The sequence below is a fragment of the Wyeomyia smithii genome, chromosome 2 (assembly GCF_029784165.1).
Source record: "Wyeomyia smithii strain HCP4-BCI-WySm-NY-G18 chromosome 2, ASM2978416v1, whole genome shotgun sequence".
Lineage (NCBI taxonomy): Eukaryota > Metazoa > Arthropoda > Insecta > Diptera > Culicidae > Wyeomyia > Wyeomyia smithii.
Genome location: NC_073695.1, coordinates 116887439 through 116905342, shown reverse-complemented (window position 1 = coordinate 116905342; position 17904 = coordinate 116887439). Strand labels below are relative to the sequence as shown.

At 38.2% G+C, this 17904-nt stretch overlaps 3 protein-coding genes across 3 annotated transcripts; 2 read left to right on the top strand and 1 right to left on the bottom strand.

Annotated features, from left to right (window-relative positions):
* Positions 1 to 1410: 1410 nt before the first annotated feature.
* Positions 1411 to 3730, top strand: LOC129721829 (protein downstream neighbor of son homolog). The gene is made up of 3 exons (XM_055674869.1): positions 1411 to 1741; positions 1930 to 2761; positions 2823 to 3730. Exons 1-3 carry the CDS (start codon positions 1536 to 1538, stop codon positions 3513 to 3515), a joined length of 1731 nt encoding a protein of 576 aa, XP_055530844.1. The 5' UTR covers positions 1411 to 1535; the 3' UTR covers positions 3516 to 3730.
* A 40-nt stretch (positions 3731 to 3770) lies between these two features.
* On the bottom strand, positions 3771 to 4456 carry LOC129721830 (DNA-directed RNA polymerases I, II, and III subunit RPABC2). The gene is made up of 2 exons (XM_055674870.1): positions 4274 to 4456; positions 3771 to 4214 (listed from the first exon to the last, which is right to left on the bottom strand). Exons 1-2 carry the CDS (start codon positions 4300 to 4302, stop codon positions 3848 to 3850), a joined length of 396 nt encoding a protein of 131 aa, XP_055530845.1. The 5' UTR covers positions 4303 to 4456; the 3' UTR covers positions 3771 to 3847.
* A 9409-nt stretch (positions 4457 to 13865) lies between these two features.
* LOC129723824 (ribosome biogenesis protein BMS1 homolog) lies at positions 13866 to 17897 on the top strand. The gene is made up of 3 exons (XM_055678278.1): positions 13866 to 14067; positions 14127 to 17284; positions 17341 to 17897. The coding sequence occupies exons 1-3, from the start codon at positions 14010 to 14012 to the stop codon at positions 17563 to 17565; spliced, it is 3441 nt and encodes a 1146-aa protein (XP_055534253.1). The 5' UTR covers positions 13866 to 14009; the 3' UTR covers positions 17566 to 17897.
* The last annotated feature ends 7 nt before the right edge of the window (positions 17898 to 17904 follow it).

Genomic DNA, 17904 nt, shown 5'->3' with positions numbered 1-17904 from the left:
TCATCATGATGATACTAGCACCGGTTAATACTTTATAAGGGTAATGATTTGGAGCTGTCTAATGTCGTTTTTGTTTTCGCGGAGTCGCTACACTTTTTCCGTGCTATACTTTGCAGCTTCATGTCGTTTTCGTTTTCGTGGTGTAGCTACACTCAAACGACACTTTTGACACCGAAAATGTTTTATTTGATTTTTCGTGCTACCCTTTTTCTGTCTCTCCCTACACTTTTTCTTCCACTGATGACACCCGAAAAAAGCAGAGTGTACTGTAGGAAGTTACCAACACATTCACACGTATGTGTCAAAACTGGTTCGTTTTGGTTTTCGTTCCACTTGGTAAAGTGTCGGTAAATTTTTTCTCAGCACATTTGCGAGATGGTAATATGCAATGGAAACGAGACAAAATGACGAATGCGATAATGACCAAAACAAAACGAATTGACAGCTATCCCATTATTACGCATACCAATGCAATGACACTGAAAATGTTTTATTTGAAGCTGCAAAGTATAGCACGGAAAAAGGGTAGCTACACCGCGAAAACGAAAACGACATCAAATAAAACATTTTCAGTGGCATTGCATTGGTGTGCGTAATAATGGGATAGCTGTCAATTCGTTTTGTTTTGGTCATTATCGCATTCGTCATTTTGTCTCGTTTCCATTTCATATGTCCATCTCGCAAATGTGCTGAGAAAAAATTTACCTGACACTTTACCACGTGGAACGAAAACCAAAACAAACCAGTTTTGACACATACGTGTGAATGTATTGGTAACTTCCTACTGTACACTCTGCTTTTTTCGGGTGTCGTCAGGGACAGAAAAAGTGTAGGGAGAGACAGAAAAAGGGTAGTCCGAAAAGTCAAATAAAACATTTTCAGTGTCAGAAGTGTCGTTTGAGTGTAGCTACACCGCGAAAACGAAAACGACATAAGTGTGTCCAATACAATAAACATACGCTAGAGCATGAAATACGTTATGAACAACACACATTCGTTGCACTGGTTTCAAAATGACACAATATGCAATCGTTTAAATCTCAATAAACTAACTTTAATATGAGTGCTCGGAATTTTTCGAAATATTTCAAACCAGGATCAATTTTGGTATGGTTCGAACCAAGACCAAAAACCCTAGTTTAAATAGTTAAAATTATTGCAGACAAACCACACTAGTTCACTTTTGCATTCATAAGTTTGCGCCCTCTGATGGCCATCCGTAATACACTAGCTATATTTCACATAACATTTGTGAAAGCTTCAACCACATTTTGATTTCGTTCAAATTGGTTTTTGTCTGAGCTAAACTTCGTCGTTTAAAACCCCAATGAAAAATAAACGCAACAAAGCTTTTAAAACAGCTGTTGCAGCATCAGCTGTCAGTGAATTTAGTACAAACGTGCAAACAAACAAAAATGCGCACTTTCTCTACGTTATGTCAATTATTTCAGTTAAAGCCGTACAGTCCGGAAATTTAATCAAAATTCGACCGTAAATGGTTTTTCAATTTTATTTAGACCAGTGAATTTGAAAACATGGATGGGATACTGTCGAATCCAACAGAATGGAAACGGCCGGACGAAATAATTCGATTACAGCGACTGAAACAAAAGCAGAAAGCACTCCAAGCACGTATGCAAAAGCCTTCTGGGGAAACACGCAGGACCCGATCTTCGACATCAGCAGACAGTGAACTGGATCCATTTTCAGCAAACCAGAAACGGAAAAATCCATTCTCAAGGTAATTAGGTACTTAATTCACTAAACACTATTCAACTGCGCACGCCATTGAAGTACATATTCAAACCTATTTTCGCTGGATGGATTCACAATACAAAACAAGTAACAAATTTTCTATGAAATATTTTTTGTTACTGAAACTGCTTGTTGCTGAAATGATAGAAAGTTTAATAATATTTTACCTTTCAGAAACGAAGATAACATATATAAAAAGCAAAAACAAACAAATCCAGAACCAACAAACGAAGACAGCGTGTTCGAGCTTTTGAGCAAATCAACATCGAAAGAGGTACCTGTTCTTGAGGCACCCCCAGCCAAGCCTGTCGTACAGCGATTTTTTATAAATCCTCAACAACAGTTAGTTGATAGTACAACAACGTTAGATGCCGAGCAGCAACAAGTTATACCCTCTAAGAACCTTCCCATCCATTGGAGTATCAACAGCCGGCTACGAATCGTTTGCAAATCTCAAATCCCTGGAAACAATCTTCGCACAAATCAGGAAGCAAGCGGTCTAACGTCATTCGTTCGATGCATCGGAGTGAAAGATTCATCTCCAAGCTTGGATATCTCTGCTGGCGCCCGATTTTACCAGAGCACCTTATACTGGCAGCATCCCCATCTACCGTGGCTGACGTTATTTCCGCGCAATGCAAAGTCTAACAACGGAATGGTTCTTGGAGAACCAGAGCGTGCTGCGCTGGCCAAAGAGTGGGAAATTAGCTTTAGGAACTTATTCCAGCTTGTACGTGCCCGTCAATGTCCTTATTTTTATGTGTGCGCAAATAGTTTTACCGTACTTTTCCGAGCGGCTGGAATTGGAGGTCGAGTAGAGACACATGCTCTGCTAACACCTACTTCCCGTGGTATGCGAGCAGCTCTGAAACAGGAAAAAATTGAATTCGTTATGCCACTTAAAAAACCTTCCGATAATAAACAGGAACTAAACCGCTCCAGTGAATTATCACCAATGAAAATCCATAACGGAAGTTTTTCGAATTCTTCGGAGGATCAACAAACGGTAAAAGAGCAAAAAAGATTGTAGTAATATTTCAAAACTAACGCACAAAGTTAACTTTCAGCTTACGCAGCATGACGACGACGACAACGGTGAAGATTCCGACGACATGGAAGAAGAAAAATGGCTCGCAAGCCTCGGTGTAGAAGCGGAGGAAATTAAAAAAATAAACTACAATCAAATACAAAAACAGCAAAATCGCGAATGTGACGACGACTACAGCGACCAATCGACGGTTCTTATCGAAGGGATAGAATGTCAAGCCTTTTTCAATTTTTTGCTCAATGCCAAAAGTACTACCACCAGAGTTGGACGTTTAGCTGGTGTACCACCGACCCTGCTAGCTCCAGTATCTTTCGTCGGAGCAAGTCTACGAAGCCTAACAACCCGTTCAAGCAAAATTCGCCAGATGGGCGAAGATTACCACAGCACCGAGCTACAAGGGGTCATCTTGCCCCACGTTTTACCCTATCTATGTGATTTGTTAACTGAATCGAAAGATAAATTCAGTGCCACTTTAGTAAGCGTTCCAAACACAAAAGCATTCTGTAAAGTTTCACAAAAAATGATCGATGATGCCGACAAAGAGAACGCAGCAACTGCAAGTGGTGATCAGGTTCTGTGGAAGGAAAATCTTTCTGACAGTGGTCTTTCCGACCATATTTTGGAGGCCATGTGTCGAACAACTAAAGATTCGGTAAGCGATATGGAACGGTTTATTTACAGCAAAGACGATGGAGGGTACACATGGAGCTAGCAAATCTGAAGCCCCGGTGGCAGCAGCGATATTTAGATATAAAATGTATTTTAAGAATTAGATCATTTTTCGTAACAGTGTTTTTACTATTCAGTCATTGCATGCTTGAGTCTCGGATATGATGAACCGCCAACCCCTCGTTATGTTCTGCACACTAATAGTTGGCTATGAAGTTTGTGTCGAATAAACAGAAGGTCACTGGTCTCTAGTCGGAATATCGCACCTTGACTTTGCTCTATCTACTTCCATGAAATAATTAGACTTTAGTTTTTCACATTTTTTCAACATATATTTTTTAAAACCTATTGCTTATTTGTTCTAGGATATGAATATTAATGATCGATAATAATTAGCTCATCGATACTCCAATCTTCATATGAAGCGTCAGGAAGATACCGTCGTATAATTATTGGTATTTTTCGCTGTTTCAATTCTTTCATCGCGATCTGCAAAGGATCTGTTTCTCCTTCCAGCTCCACCATGATAGGGGCGCACATCGCTATTTGTAATGCCCGCGTTCCTAGCACACGTGCCCGTTCATACTTGGTCATGTATTTGGTTGTAATACGCTTCGATTTTGGAACGCCTCCTCCAGCTTGACCAGGTGTGATGAGCTCTATGTTATCTCCGTCTTCTTCCTGGTTCAACTCGTCGATATTATCATCTTCTTCGACGTCGTCGAACTCATCTCCTCCAACACTGCAGGTTACCAAAACAATAACTTTATTTTTTTTATGGATATTCAACAAAATACTTACTCATCATTATCGTAATCTCCATCATCCATCGTTTGCAACCGTCACAAAAATCTAACTTTTCTTAATTCTACGAAGTCTGGAAAACAAAATTAGTATCTACACGAACACGAGCTTTTCAATCCGTCTAGAAAATATCAAAATCAAGCGTCTCTCTGCGTTTTGTCTTTTGACTGACAGTATGTGTCAACTTTCTGGTTAGGGATGACCAATACAAGTTAGGATCCCTTTGATTTCGATATTAATGCTAAAAGTAAATTTCAAGTGACATATCCAGGGGTGGCATTGTGCTGCTCGATTCGAACGATCTTCGCTATTTTCAAGCTAGGACAGGACAAGGGAATGGTATGGTAGTCTTCAAGCGTTACGAACATCTATTCCTGTACCGTTTGTTCCAAAAATACTTTTTCTGCTGTCACAGTTTGCTTCACTTTGCTTTGGGACACAATTAATGTACTAAATATCACTTAGAATATCACATACCATGTGAAAACCTTAAGAAATTGCTTAAAACTGTCTGATATGCTATTAATAATTGCAGTCAACATTTAGCCGGTTTACCCGAATCAACATAAGATAAGGGTAAACTGCCCATTTTTCGGGTGCCAGTGCCAGTGATGTTGGTAACGCGTCAAATGTATGGTAGCTGACAGCGATGCCATTCCCGTGGGACAGGACGTGACAAGAGAAACCAAAAATCACCTAAAGTTCTGTTGAAGCGAAAGCCCTCTCTGATTGGTCGATTTTATTAGGCGCACTGTTAAATTTTATTATTAGTCGGTACGGTTGGCCTTGCTGCGAAAACTATCGATATTTTTTGTTTACACAGTTTTTGCTCACCAAGTGAATAAACAGCTTTTGGTTAAACCATTTTTTGAAACTTTTTTATACACTAGACTGTGTAATGTCTATAAAAATCAACATTCGGAATATTATTCATGTTTTTGAAACTACGTATGATGAACAATAGCAGATTCATTTCATGAAAAGCAAGAGGAATCAGAAATGAGTTGTAATTATGGCTAGCTCAAATAAATTTAACATATATCTTTAAATCAATTGAAGATTTACTGAACTAGCATTTTCAAATGAATTAATTAAAATTGAAATCCAGAACAGGGGAAATCCTTGATATTGATATTTTCTTTATTAAACATTTTGGAAACACTGGCAAGCGTCGTGCCGAAAAATCACAATGTTTCATGAGGGTAATTTTGAACGAAAATAAGAAGAACTGGAAGCCACTTGTCACGTCCTGTCCTAGTTTTCAAGTACGTCACATACTGCCAGTTTCGCTTTAAGCGCGAAAGAAGCTGTCATTGTCAGCTGCCGAAAATCAAATTTCGGCTCATCTAACCTGCAAAGTCGAAAAAAATACGAATAACGAAACCATATCATCTGACTGTAGTGTGAACACCTGAAGTGATATTCGATATCATCTGGCGATATCAGGTGATATGCGGCGTAGTCTGAACAACCCGCATAATCGACCATAAACGGATGATAATACAGATCGTTTAACCCACACAGTCGTGACTATATCCCGAACTAGTTGTAAAGCAAGTTCTATGGTTATTGATTATACGGGAAGGCATTAAAGAACCAGCTCTTTAGCAGTTTACTCGAAAAAAAATTACATCAAAAAAACCATAAAAGTTGCTGTAATTGTACATAGTTTTATCATAATTTTACTATGTTTTTCATTGCAAATACATCATTTTTACAGTAAATATCATTGTCCAGAACAATGGAAAACATTGTTTTTGCCATTTTCACCATGAAAAAGGGGGTTGTTATGTACAGTCGCCATTCGATAACTGCAAGTCTTTTAACTGCAACGCTTTTTAACTGCAAGACCGATAACTGCAACAACTTTGCAGTTATCGGACCGCAATCCGTCAAATCTGAAGTCATTCTAAATGCATTCGAAAATGGCAATTGTTGAATATCTAGAAACATTTAAAAAGGACCTTTTCATTTCGATTTCGTTTACTTGTTGTCTCTTCGTTCTCTACTATTTAGGGGTTATATACCTTTTTGGTCGAGAAAAATGAGGGAAGTTTGAATTTATTTTTAAGTGCATAGCACCATTTTTATTGCATCAAAGTGGTATTTTTCTGAAAGTACAGTTTATCAACAACAACAAAATACGTTTGATTTTGAGATATACCAATTATTACTGGAGTAATGGGCGTTTCCCCGAAACGCTGTTTTTTTGCAGAGGCTTGCGGTGATCCTGATAGAGACTCAGCGGGTCAACCTTAATAAAAAAAACTCATATTATTTCATTAGTTTAGAAGTGTGCCGTGTCCTTGAACGATCGCTTTTATGAGTATTTTGTTTTCAGTGCAAATGGGAACGTTTTTTCCAAAAAATGTACGTTTGAACGCTAAAAATTGCATTAAAATTTTTTTTGCGGCAAAATGTAACTGAATGTTTCAAAAAGCGATCGTTAAAGGACCGGCGAATTTAATAATGAAAATTAAAAAAAAAGATGAAAGAAATCGGTTCAGTAGTTTTCCCGCAATCTGGATCAGGGCAAAGTCATTTTTCGGAAAACACTATTCCGAGATAATCGCGTGTTAAGTTTCAAGTTTAGCTTATGCGGCCGTGGCGAGGCGCCCTGCAAATCGCTCTAACTTTCTTTCTTTTGCTCAGATCTTTATGAAAATTTGTGAAAATGTTCTCAAGATGTTGTATTTGAAGATAATGCAACAAAAATTTTTTCGGTTTTTTGAAAGCTAAGAAGGTATATAACCCCTTAATCAATGAAGCAAAATCACCATGTTATGTGGTTCACTTTCCGTAATTATTATAAGAGAAAAAAAATATTCCTTGTGCATTGTTTGGCTAGCTTTCACTACTCAGTGAGGCAGTGCATAGTAGATCACAAACAATATTTTGTGAACTAGCGTTAAATAGACCATTTTAGGAACTGGTACATGTCACGGATCCTGCTGACATTGATGTTGCTTTTACTTGCGTTATGTCAGCGGTTCCGAGCTTTCTGTCAAAATTTCATTCATGAATTGAGTTCAGAAACGTCTCGTAAAATGATTATCTGTACTGCCCCTGTTTACATAGTTGACGTAAGAGCCAAAATTACCAAAATGCACTTTTTCGTTGATTCAGCTTTTTTTCCCTAAGATACATACACTACAAATGAAAAGAAAACTTTTTTGTTCTAAAACTTTTGAGAAATATCGGAAAAACGTTTTGGCGTAACTGCTAATTGGTTGCAAAAACTGGCGTCACTCCATACAAGGTGCAATTGTCTATGTTAAGTCGTTTTACTCGACTGTCTAACTACTGTCTGTTTGTCTAAGTTAAGTCGTTTAATTCGACAAATATTCCATGGAAAGGGGAAAAGGGGAAAGGGGGATTGAATTCTTGTATCGTATATTAATGTTTTTACAAACACTCAGCCTCAGGAAGGTCTAAAGTCACCGCGTCCTTTCCCCCTACTAGTGGATATTTGCATCAGATGAAATAATTAAAACGTGTGTGTATATTGCGGTGGGTGAATTCAATCAATTTGCCAGAACGTTAATATGGTTCTATTTGGGGCCCCAAACAATCCTGACACTACCGGAAGTGGATTGATCGATAGCTCTCTAGGAAGAAACATGCGAAAAAGTTTTCCTATACTAATTTTCATACAAATTCATGTACTACTAATTTTCATACAAATTCATGTACATTGTGTCCCAAAAAAATTGATGTTGTAAAAGTCAAGGTGCTCAGCCCTAAATTGAAAGATAATGTTATTTATAGCATTTTTGTAGAACATTTCGACTTTCTAAAAAATTGTTTTCAGGTTGCCCAAACGTGATTGTATAAATAAAGAGTATTCGATTGCCGTGTGATACGCCTCATTTTTTCATAGAGGATTCAATGATTCAGTTACACAGAAATCATCATAAATGTTTGTAAATAAAAAGTCTAAGTAACAGTTCTGTTGATTTTTGATGTGGTTGATTTGGTTCAGTCCGAAATTTGCGGTTTTGTCAAAAATAAGTTGCAGTGTTTCATTGTCCCCAACGACTGGAAGAAGAATACATTCATTTTCTGAGTCCTTCATGAAATCTGCATGGCGTTGATTAAAGTCTCCATAAATATGGATTTTAGCTTCGGGAGGAAGTTGTGACAAAATTTGTTCAGTAATTTGGAAGAAGGTTTCATAAGTGGTTTTGTGAGCCTGGTCAGGAGGAAAATACACTGAGGCAAACACGTGTATTTCACCTGCTATGTGGGATTTAGCCCACACATGCTCAAATTCCTTAACTTTTGTTGTTTTGATAGTTTCGGAACTATAGTTAGACGAAACAGCTATCAATACTCCGCCGCCTGACTTCTTTTGGGACTCAACAAAATTCCTATCATCTCTGAATACATTATAGGCGCTATCAAAAATTTCTTCACTTTTTATACTTTCATCCCAGCTGGTTTCAGTAGCCAGAATAATAGAAAAGGATGCGCTAAGTAAATTTTTATAAATTTCCTTCATTTTCGCAGGGCTTCTCATGCGATTGAAATTTTGACAACAAATCAAAATTTCATTCGCTTTCTGTTTCAGTGAAGAAATTTTGGGAAGTAGGTCGATTGACTGAGAATTGTTTACCTCTTTCTCATCGAAAGGAGTCATTATTTCCGAAAAATCGGTCTATAAAGTTTGTCGGCACTTTCCCTTGCGCGTTGCAGGGATTGAATCCTCTGGTTGTTCAAGTGTCTACTATAAGAATTAAGGTCTTCGGAAGCCGCTTGTTTCGGTACGCCGAATTCTTCATGTACCTCGAAGAAAAATTTCCTGAGCTCCTCCGCAGCTACTGGTAGTCCCTCTGATGCCAAAGTAATTTGTATGCTGGTTTTCGTCATACCGTCGTAGCAAACCGTTGGGTCTTTGTCATGCATGTACGCAAGGTAAAGACGTACAAGGTGCATAATTTTTGGCTCTCGTAAACGCGCCTTCAGAAAACGCCCGTCTCCAACAGCTGATTGTTGTGTTAGGTTGACAACAGGAGGCCGCATGGGATCGAGCGACCACGATGTTGGGTGCGATTCTAATGTTGCTGACGAAGTAGTGTTCTCATTTGGTGGCGATTCAATATTATGTTGGTTCTGGTTGTCTGAACGGTAGGGTTTATGGTTTCACCCTTCCGGAAGTTGATGAAATATGGAACTGCGAGGCCTACTATAGGGTGGTCAATAGTTGATGGTGGTCCGGCAAATTTAACTTTGGCGGTTGCCAGTAATTGTTTATCCGATCCATTGACACGGATCTGGTCGTTTCGGTAAGTGTGTGTGAACTTGTGGTTGTTGTTGATATAGTTACTATTCGTTGTCTTGTTACTGTTGCTGTTGCTGTTGGTGGTATGGTTTCGATTGCTGTTGAAGTTTTTCGATTCAATATGTTGTCGCCTCCCGCGTTTCCTGTTTCGTCTAGATTTTTCGGCAGCCTTTTCTTGGAGCCTACGAGTCCGTTGTCTAGCATCATATTCCGACCAGTCTGGCATCCAGCGCCATTTATTGCCCAAAAATCGCCATCCTGGCGAAGAATGGTCCATTATGGGCTTCGTAGCTTTATTGTTAGCTGCCAAAGTTTGATTTAATTCTTCATGCAGTGACTTGTGTTGTTGTGATGCGCTAGTTTGATTAATTTGGAGACTGGTAATAGCTCCAGAGACAAATTTTACCTCGTCGAGAATTTCACGAAGAGCAGAACCAGCATTAGACTGCGCTGAACCGGTTTCAATTGTAGCGAGTAATTTGTTTATTGTCCCTGTCGTTGAGTTTGTAGCTGCTGCTGCTGCTGCTGTCGCTGCTGACTTAGCCATCACTTCAACAGCTGCTGAGGTGTCCGAATGTGTATCAAGAAGTGTTGACATTTTGTTTTTTATTTCTGCGGCACTGGCTTTGTTGCTGCTCGCGGCGTTGCTGATGGTAAGTTTAATTTCATTCAGGCTTTTTTCAATATGCTCCAGCAAGTTATCATGAGTCGCGCTGAGATTTTTATAATTTGAAAGCAGCTTATGGTTTACTTCAAGCGTCTTTCCGATATTTTCTGAGATGTTTCCGAGATGAGATGTCAGAGCCCTAAGATTTAGGTCGGTCACGAACTTTTCCTGGCAGTCCTGACATAGCGGCAGCATAAAAGTCCGCAGGATTTCCTCGTGCTTTCTTTGTGCACCTATGCACGCAGCATGAAATGTTCGGTTACAGATTCCGTGACAACGCCAGAGGTAGCGATTGTCACCTTGCGCACAGTTTACGATACCGCACTTAATTGCACTCGCGACGTTAACAAATGACCGTATCAAGTAAAAACAAATAAACTACTTTTGAATGCTTGCGCGCGTTCCACACGTCGTCGGTTGGATGAAAAAAAAAATGTTGAGGTACAAAAAAAAGTTAAGTAGTAAAAAAAATGTATATATATACTATAGTGCAGCACGCGCGTCCGAACTCGACGACGGTCCGTAAGAGCTTCTTCAGCTACAAACCGACTCTTTTGCACTTTTTTCAATTCTGTTCGATTTCAAATTTTTCCATATATTTTTTTGTTTTTGTGGGGTTGTTTTTGAATATTTTCAGCATTGCATTCAGTTTTTTGACTCTCAGAGCCCATTAAACATCACAAAAAAATATGTTTTCTAATAAATTTAGATAAAACCCTACGAAACACAAATAAAAAAAATTGTGATCAAGAACTGAAATTTTCATTGCAAAGCGGGATTTACGACGAAAGTTTACATGCAAAAAGATACTTGATATCTTGTCGGGGAGCTGAGATATTGGCATTTTTATATGTGATGGAAAACTATGCATTTCAAGAAATATGTTGAATAACTGTTTCATTTTGGGAGATAAAAAATAACAATGTTCAGAAAACAAATGCATTTTTAGATGGCTGATAAATTTGTGCAAGGTTCAAAAATTCGCAAAAATTTGCGAAAAAAGTTAAAACGGAAATTGTGATTTTCAGTGCCTTCTATTTGAAAACTCAATGTTGCTCGTAATAAATAAAGTAAAGTTTCTTGTTTCAATATAACCTAAAACTTTGTCGAAGACACCGTGCGTCTATCTTATTCCGATTGAGAAGTAAATTTTTTATCTCACTCATAGGTGGATTGATCACCCATCGTTCTACATTAAAAGATGAATTTTTGAATATCCTGAAACTCCTCCGAACATACGTTATGGCTATAATCATCATTTGAATCACTATTTAGGAAATTATACGCACAAACGGTAAAATATAATACTGTGCAATGGAGATATTGAGCTTTAGTGGCATTTTTGACAAAATGCATAACTTTCCATCACATGTAAAAACGCCAATATCTCAGCCCCCCGATAAGATATCAAGGATCTTTTTTCATGTAAGTTTTCGTCTTGAATCCCGCTTTGCAATGAAAATTTCAGTTTTTGACCAAAAAGAATTTTTATATGTGTTTTGAAAGGTTTTATCTGAAAATTATGAAAAAAATTCACTTTTTTATGATGTTCAATGGGCTCTGTGAGTCAAACAATTGAATGCGATGCTGAACAAAACCATGCAAAGTATTCAAAAAAAAACCCACAAAAATAAAGAAATATATGGAAAAATTTAGGAATCGAACAGAGTTGAAAAAAGTGCAAAAGAGTGGGTTTGTATCTGAAAAAAGTCGTTTTTTTTCATAAATGACGTTTGGGCAACCTGAAAACAATTTTTTAGAAAGTCGAAATGTTCTACAAAAATGCTATAAATAACATTATCTTTCAATTTAGGGTTGAGCACCTTGACTTTTTCAACATCGATTTTTTTTTGGGACAGCCTAATGTACATGCATATGTAATGCACCAATCAGAGGCACGAGTAATCCATATTCAGCAGGTTTAGCATTGTCTGGAGGCCTAAACTGAACAAAAAAAAGTTTTTTTTGGCTCAGTGCTGTCAAATTTGCATTTTCCCTTGTAACGATTACCCACCTTAGCGTAAATGTAAGTTTTTGTGCATGTGTTTGTGTGTGTATGTGTGTGGGTTTGTATGTGTGTTTGTGCGTATTTGTCTAATTGAAACTGCCGATGAACAATAATTTTCGTTTGACCGAAACACGATTGATAAAACTAATTCAATTGCGAGGCAGAGTAGGAAATAGTCGAGTTTTTACGCCAAGCTATGCGAACAATCTGTAAGAAAAATGCATGTTTATTCGCATAAACTGGCGTAGCGGTTTTTCTGGATTAATTACCATGGGCAGACTCGTATAATCCATGAGGCCTCTATTCAAACACCAATCTTCATGAAATTTACAGACTATTTTGTTGAAATTGTATCTCAATATAACTATTTGGGCTAAAATAACAAAAACGCGTTTTTCTCGCAATGATGGTGTTGGTTGTTACGTCAACTATGTAAACAGGGGCAGTGTAGTGATGAACTTTATCTTCGCCTACATATTGGTTATGTAAAGTAGTTACTAAAACGCAATAAATTATGATGCGGAAATATGAATATCAAATTGACTTATCAAAAAGCTTGCCTATTTTAGTTTTCTGCTATTTTTTGCCACTATTCCATTAAAAAAATACATTTCGACATCATTGAAAACAAAAATGGTAGTGACGGATCCCTGTCTAAATTTTGGCATGTGTCAAGTGTTGCAGTTATCGAACAGCATTCGATAACTGCAATGTAAACATGTTGCAGTTAGCGAACGACGACTGTATCCTAATCAGACATGTCTAAACCCACCACACCACCCGCGTGTGTGTTTCAAGCGATGCCAAGGAGGGTATTTAGATTGCCTTTCAGTGCGTATAGAAAACGAAAAACCCGCAGTGTTCTAGATAAAACAGCTCTTCGAAAGATTCGGCAAACACAAACCCGAGTGTTCTCAACTTCGTGAGCCCTCGGGAGCCCGCATGCATACACGTGTTTTCTCAAACGCTTCATTTTTTCAAAAGTACATATGAAAAAATATTGCAGGTGATTGTATGCGATGGCTAACATCCAACTATCCATTATTATTCCATTGTCAATCTCTTCGTGGCGACTAATGCTTGTGTGTTCCCCGAAACTGCAAGCCCTTGGTTGCCTCATGTGCCGAAGTCAAAAATCCTCGGTTGGCGTGTTTACGAATGGCTCTCCAGTGTTTTGTCTTGAGCTCGCGACGAAGGGTAATACGAAATGCCCTGCGTGGTGTTTGTTAGCGGATGGGCCATATGCGCTTTGGAGTGCTGTGGTTTCCCCATGCCTGATCTTAACAGCATTTTTCCGGGCACTTTTCTCATACATTTAGAAATCACTGACAATGTTTTTCATGGTAAAATAATTGTCAGTGGTAGATTCAATAGCAAAAAACATTGTTAAAACATAGTGATAACAGAAAACGTTCGCAAGCTTACAATAAAAATACCATGTTTTTTATGATTACAATAAAATATATTGTCCATTAACTGTTCTCACCACAAAATACATCGTATTTTTTTTTCGGGTACCCACCCCTAATAATCAGTATAAAAAGAATATCGATATTATCGACAGATTTCGAAAACTATCTAAAATGTGCCACCCCTATCTAAAACGTAAACAGTTTTTGAACAACAGTGAACAGTGACAGATCCAAACCGTGCTCGTGTCGTTGTCGTGCTCATTTGTATGAACACTCAACAGTAAGTCCATGTGCGGTTTAACAACCAGAAATTTAAAAAAAAATCTTCCTAGGGCTTCCAAAAATAAGTGTATGTCCGTTCCAAAATGGCAAGCATTGAAAAGTTTACAGAAAAGCAGAAAACTCATAAGAAACGACAAGCAGGTAATTATAATCAAATTTAACCAGAATGGCATACATGAAAGTATATACTTTTTTTACAGGTGTGAAAGCTGATAAGAAAAAAAGCAAGAACAAACCTTCCGATAAAACCAAGAATGTTAAAGCATTTGCAATTACAAAAGCACGAAGTGCAGAAAAACGTTTCCGGCGTAAGGAAGATATTTTAACTAAGAAACAGCATATTCCACTGATAGATAAAACACCGGAAGAACCTCCTCCTGTTTTAATAGCCGTCGTTGGCCCTCCGAAAGTAGGCAAATCCACTTTGATTAACAATTTGATCAAAATTTTTACAAAATCAAATGTAACCAGCATCAGTGGTCCAATAACGGTAATAACCTCCAAGAAACGGAGGATTACACTGATAGAATGTAATAATGATATAAACAGTATGATCGATATTGCAAAGTGTGCTGATTTGGTGCTGTTAATGGTAGACGCTAGTTTTGGGTTCGAGATGGAAATTTTCGAGTTTCTGAATATATGCCAGGTACACGGTATGCCTAAAATCATGGGGATCCTTACCCATTTAGATACGATCAAAAGTGCAAAAGCTGTGAAAATGCAGAAAAAAACTTTAAAACATAGATTTTGGACCGAAGTGTACGATGGCGCAAAGTTATTCTATCTATCCGGTCTAATCCATGGCGAGTATTTACGAAATGAAATTAAAAATCTGGGACGATTTATCTCGGTAATGAAGTTTCGTCCTCTGACATGGAGAGGAGCGCACAGCTACATACTAGCCGATCGAATTGAGGATATCACTAATTTAGAACAGATAAGACTACAACCAAAGTGTAATCGAGATGTCGTGCTCTACGGCTATGTGCGGGGTGTCCCGTTGAAAAAAGAAAATATGGTTCATATTGCTGGTCTGGGGGATACCCGAATCGATGAACTTAATGCCCTTCCGGATCCTTGTCCACTTCCTTCAACTGAAAAGAAAAGAAATCTATTGGAGAAAGAGCGATTACTGTATGCCCCTATGTCAGGCGTCGGAGGAATAGTTTACGATAAGGATGCAGTTTACATTGAATTGCAAGGATCACACAGTCACAAAGAAAAGCAGAACAGTGAGCAGCAAGCGCTAGTGCAGTCAGTGATTGAGAAAAAAGAGACATTAGATATCCAGATTGACAACCAGGAGTTTAAATTGTTTAGCGATGGTAATGTTATTAAATCAAGAGAATTTCAGCTGAACGAAAACGCAGATGTGGGTGATGATGAAAATGAGCATGACTCTGGAGTTGAAGATTCTGATGATGAAGAAGTAACAGTTAGGTCAGGATGGAATCCAGACCAAGAAGCACAAGAGGAACCATCCGATGAAGAGCAAGAGGAAGAAAATGAAACAGATGAAGAAAACGAGGTGTCTCAACCCAAACATACGAGCGGTTTTTTATCCTCCGAAGAGGAGTTTGATACCGAAGACGTAGCGCAAAATTCGTTAGCTTGGAAAGAAGGGTTGGCATCCAAAGCAAGGAAAGATTATTTGGAACGTCAGTCAACCAGTAAAAATTTAATGAAAATCGTCTATGGAGTATTTAGAAAACTTAAAAATACTCCGGTACAAACGGAAACTCAGGAAGATACAGGAGATGATGATTTGTTAGGAGGCCTGTTTAAGGGAGTTTCTCAAAGGCAAGCTGAAATGCATAAAAAGAAATCTATTCAAGACGATGACGAAGGGTGTTTTTTTGAAGAATATGCTGGTGGTGTGCGAGACTGGACTGCAGAGGAAAACAAGCGGCTTATCAATAATTGTTTCGTTACTGGCAAATGGAAACATTCTGAGGACGCTGAGGAATTGCTGAAGTTAGACGATATGAGTGATGGAGACAGTGAAGTCTTTGGAGATTTTGAGGATCTAGAAACAGGCGAAAAACATGCGGCAAAGAAAGGTAACACAAAGGAGAAGGAACTAAATAATACAGAGGAACCCAAGCAAGAGGAAAATACAATGAAGAGAAAGTTATCAAGAATTGAAGAAAAAAATATGTCTAGAGCAGAATTGATGGCGAAAAAGATGAAATTAAAAGCAAAGTTCGACGCTGAATACGACAACCCCGAGAGGGATGATCAACATATTGAAGGTGATCATCAATATTATGAAAAATTGAAAGCTGAAGCTCTACGGCAAACTGAGCTCAACAAAAAAGAGTTCTCGAGTCTAGACGACGATGTTCGTTTGAATATTGAAGGCTACCGAGCAGGGTTGTATGTGCGAATGAATTTCAAGGATGTACCATGTGAGTTTGTAGAACATTTCGATTCCGCCTTTCCGGTTCTCATTGGCGGGTTAAATATGGCTGAAGAAAATGTTGGATATGTTAGCTGCAAAGTTAAAAAACACCGGTGGTATAAGAAAATTTTAAAAACTGGCGATCCACTTGTCATCTCTCTCGGATGGAGACGCTTTCAGACAATCCCAATATTTGCGAAAGTAGAGGATGATCTCAAGCATCGTTACCTTAAGTATACACCGAATCATGTCACTTGCAGTATGACTTTTTGGGGCCCTGTGACTCCACAAAATACAGGGTTACTAGCTATTCAGGGTACCACCTACGACGAAAAAGAAATGAAAAAGGTTGGCTTTCGAGTAGCTGCCACTGGAGCTATTACCGAAACTGATAAATCTGCTCAAATTATGAAAAAATTGAAACTTATTGGGACACCGTACAAAATTTATCAGAAAACTGCTTTCATTCAAGGTATGTTTAACTCCACTCTAGAGGTAGCAAAATTTGAAGGAGCAAAAATCAAGACCGTATCTGGTATCCGAGGGCAAATCAAGAAGGCAGTACCACCAGAAGGTAGTTTCCGTGCAACTTTCGAAGATCGAATCGTAGTTAGCGATATAGTGTTCTGTCGTACATGGTTTAAAGTACATGTTCCTACTTTTTACGCCCCCGTGACAAATCTATTGTTACCACCAGAACAAAAATCTAAATGGGTTGGAATGAAGACACTCGGACAGTTAAAGAGAGAGAAAAATATAAAGTTTGAGGCCAAACAGGACAGCACGTACAAGCCGATTGAAAGACAAGACCTTCAATTCAGACCTTTGATTATTCCAAAGAATTTGCAAAAGGCATTACCGTATAAAGATAAACCGAAGCATGGACCGTTAAACAAGACCAAGCAGCCAGGAAGTGAACGAATAGCAGTCGTACATTCGCCACATGAACAAAAGGTATTGATTCTAGTTTAGAATGAAGACGCGTTTTTAGAAAAAGTTTTTTTTTTCAGGTTGCAAAAATGATGAACATGATTCGTACTAATTACGAAGTAAAAGAGGAAAAACGAAAACAGCAGGCTAAACAAAAACAGGAGAAATATAAAAAAGAGAAAGTAAATGAGGACTTCCGCAAATTGCAAAGGCAGAAAGAGTTGAAGAAGAAGGTGTTCAAGGCGATTAGCAAAATGGAAGCTAAACATCAGAGTAATGCTGTCAAAAGAGGTAGCGGCCGTTAAGCTAGATTAGATTGCTAGATTAATCTAGGCCTATCGTTAGTTTTTGTGAAAATACAAGATTTTGTACAACTTTGTCAAGAATGCCTGTTCACTCACCCTCAAGATACGCGCAAAACATTCATTGCTATACTTATCGTCCAAGTTGAGCAAAAAAACCTCGCAACGGATTCTGACGCGATACAAATATTGCAAACCCGGGATATTTGGTCACGTCACTTTTACCTAACAAATATTAGATTTAAGGAAGTTTCAACATTTTTTGACTTCGTAGTATGCTCATTGAATATTTAATAATAAATAAAATGTATAAACTTACTATCAAAGCGATCATATTCGGTA

What these genes read in the sequence shown, in the direction of transcription:
- LOC129723824 (XM_055678278.1), top strand. Translation starts at nt 14,010, where the DNA reads ATGGCAAGCATTGAAAAGTTTACAGAAAAGCAGAAAACTCATAAGAAA. An exon ending in TCATAAGAAACGACAAGCAG is followed by an intron (nt 14,068 to 14,126) that starts GTAATTATAATC and finishes CTTTTTTTACAG; the next exon opens with GTGTGAAAGCTGATAAGAAA. An exon ending in ATTCGCCACATGAACAAAAG is followed by an intron (nt 17,285 to 17,340) that starts GTATTGATTCTA and finishes TTTTTTTTTCAG; the next exon opens with GTTGCAAAAATGATGAACAT.
- LOC129721829 (XM_055674869.1), top strand. Translation starts at nt 1,536, where the DNA reads ATGGATGGGATACTGTCGAATCCAACAGAATGGAAACGGCCGGACGAA. An exon ending in CGGAAAAATCCATTCTCAAG is followed by an intron (nt 1,742 to 1,929) that starts GTAATTAGGTAC and finishes TTTACCTTTCAG; the next exon opens with AAACGAAGATAACATATATA. An exon ending in CTTCGGAGGATCAACAAACG is followed by an intron (nt 2,762 to 2,822) that starts GTAAAAGAGCAA and finishes GTTAACTTTCAG; the next exon opens with CTTACGCAGCATGACGACGA.
- LOC129721830 (XM_055674870.1), bottom strand. Translation starts at nt 4,302, where the DNA reads ATGGATGATGGAGATTACGATAATGATGA. An exon ending in GGAGATTACGATAATGATGA is followed by an intron (nt 4,215 to 4,273) that starts GTAAGTATTTTG and finishes GGTAACCTGCAG; the next exon opens with TGTTGGAGGAGATGAGTTCG.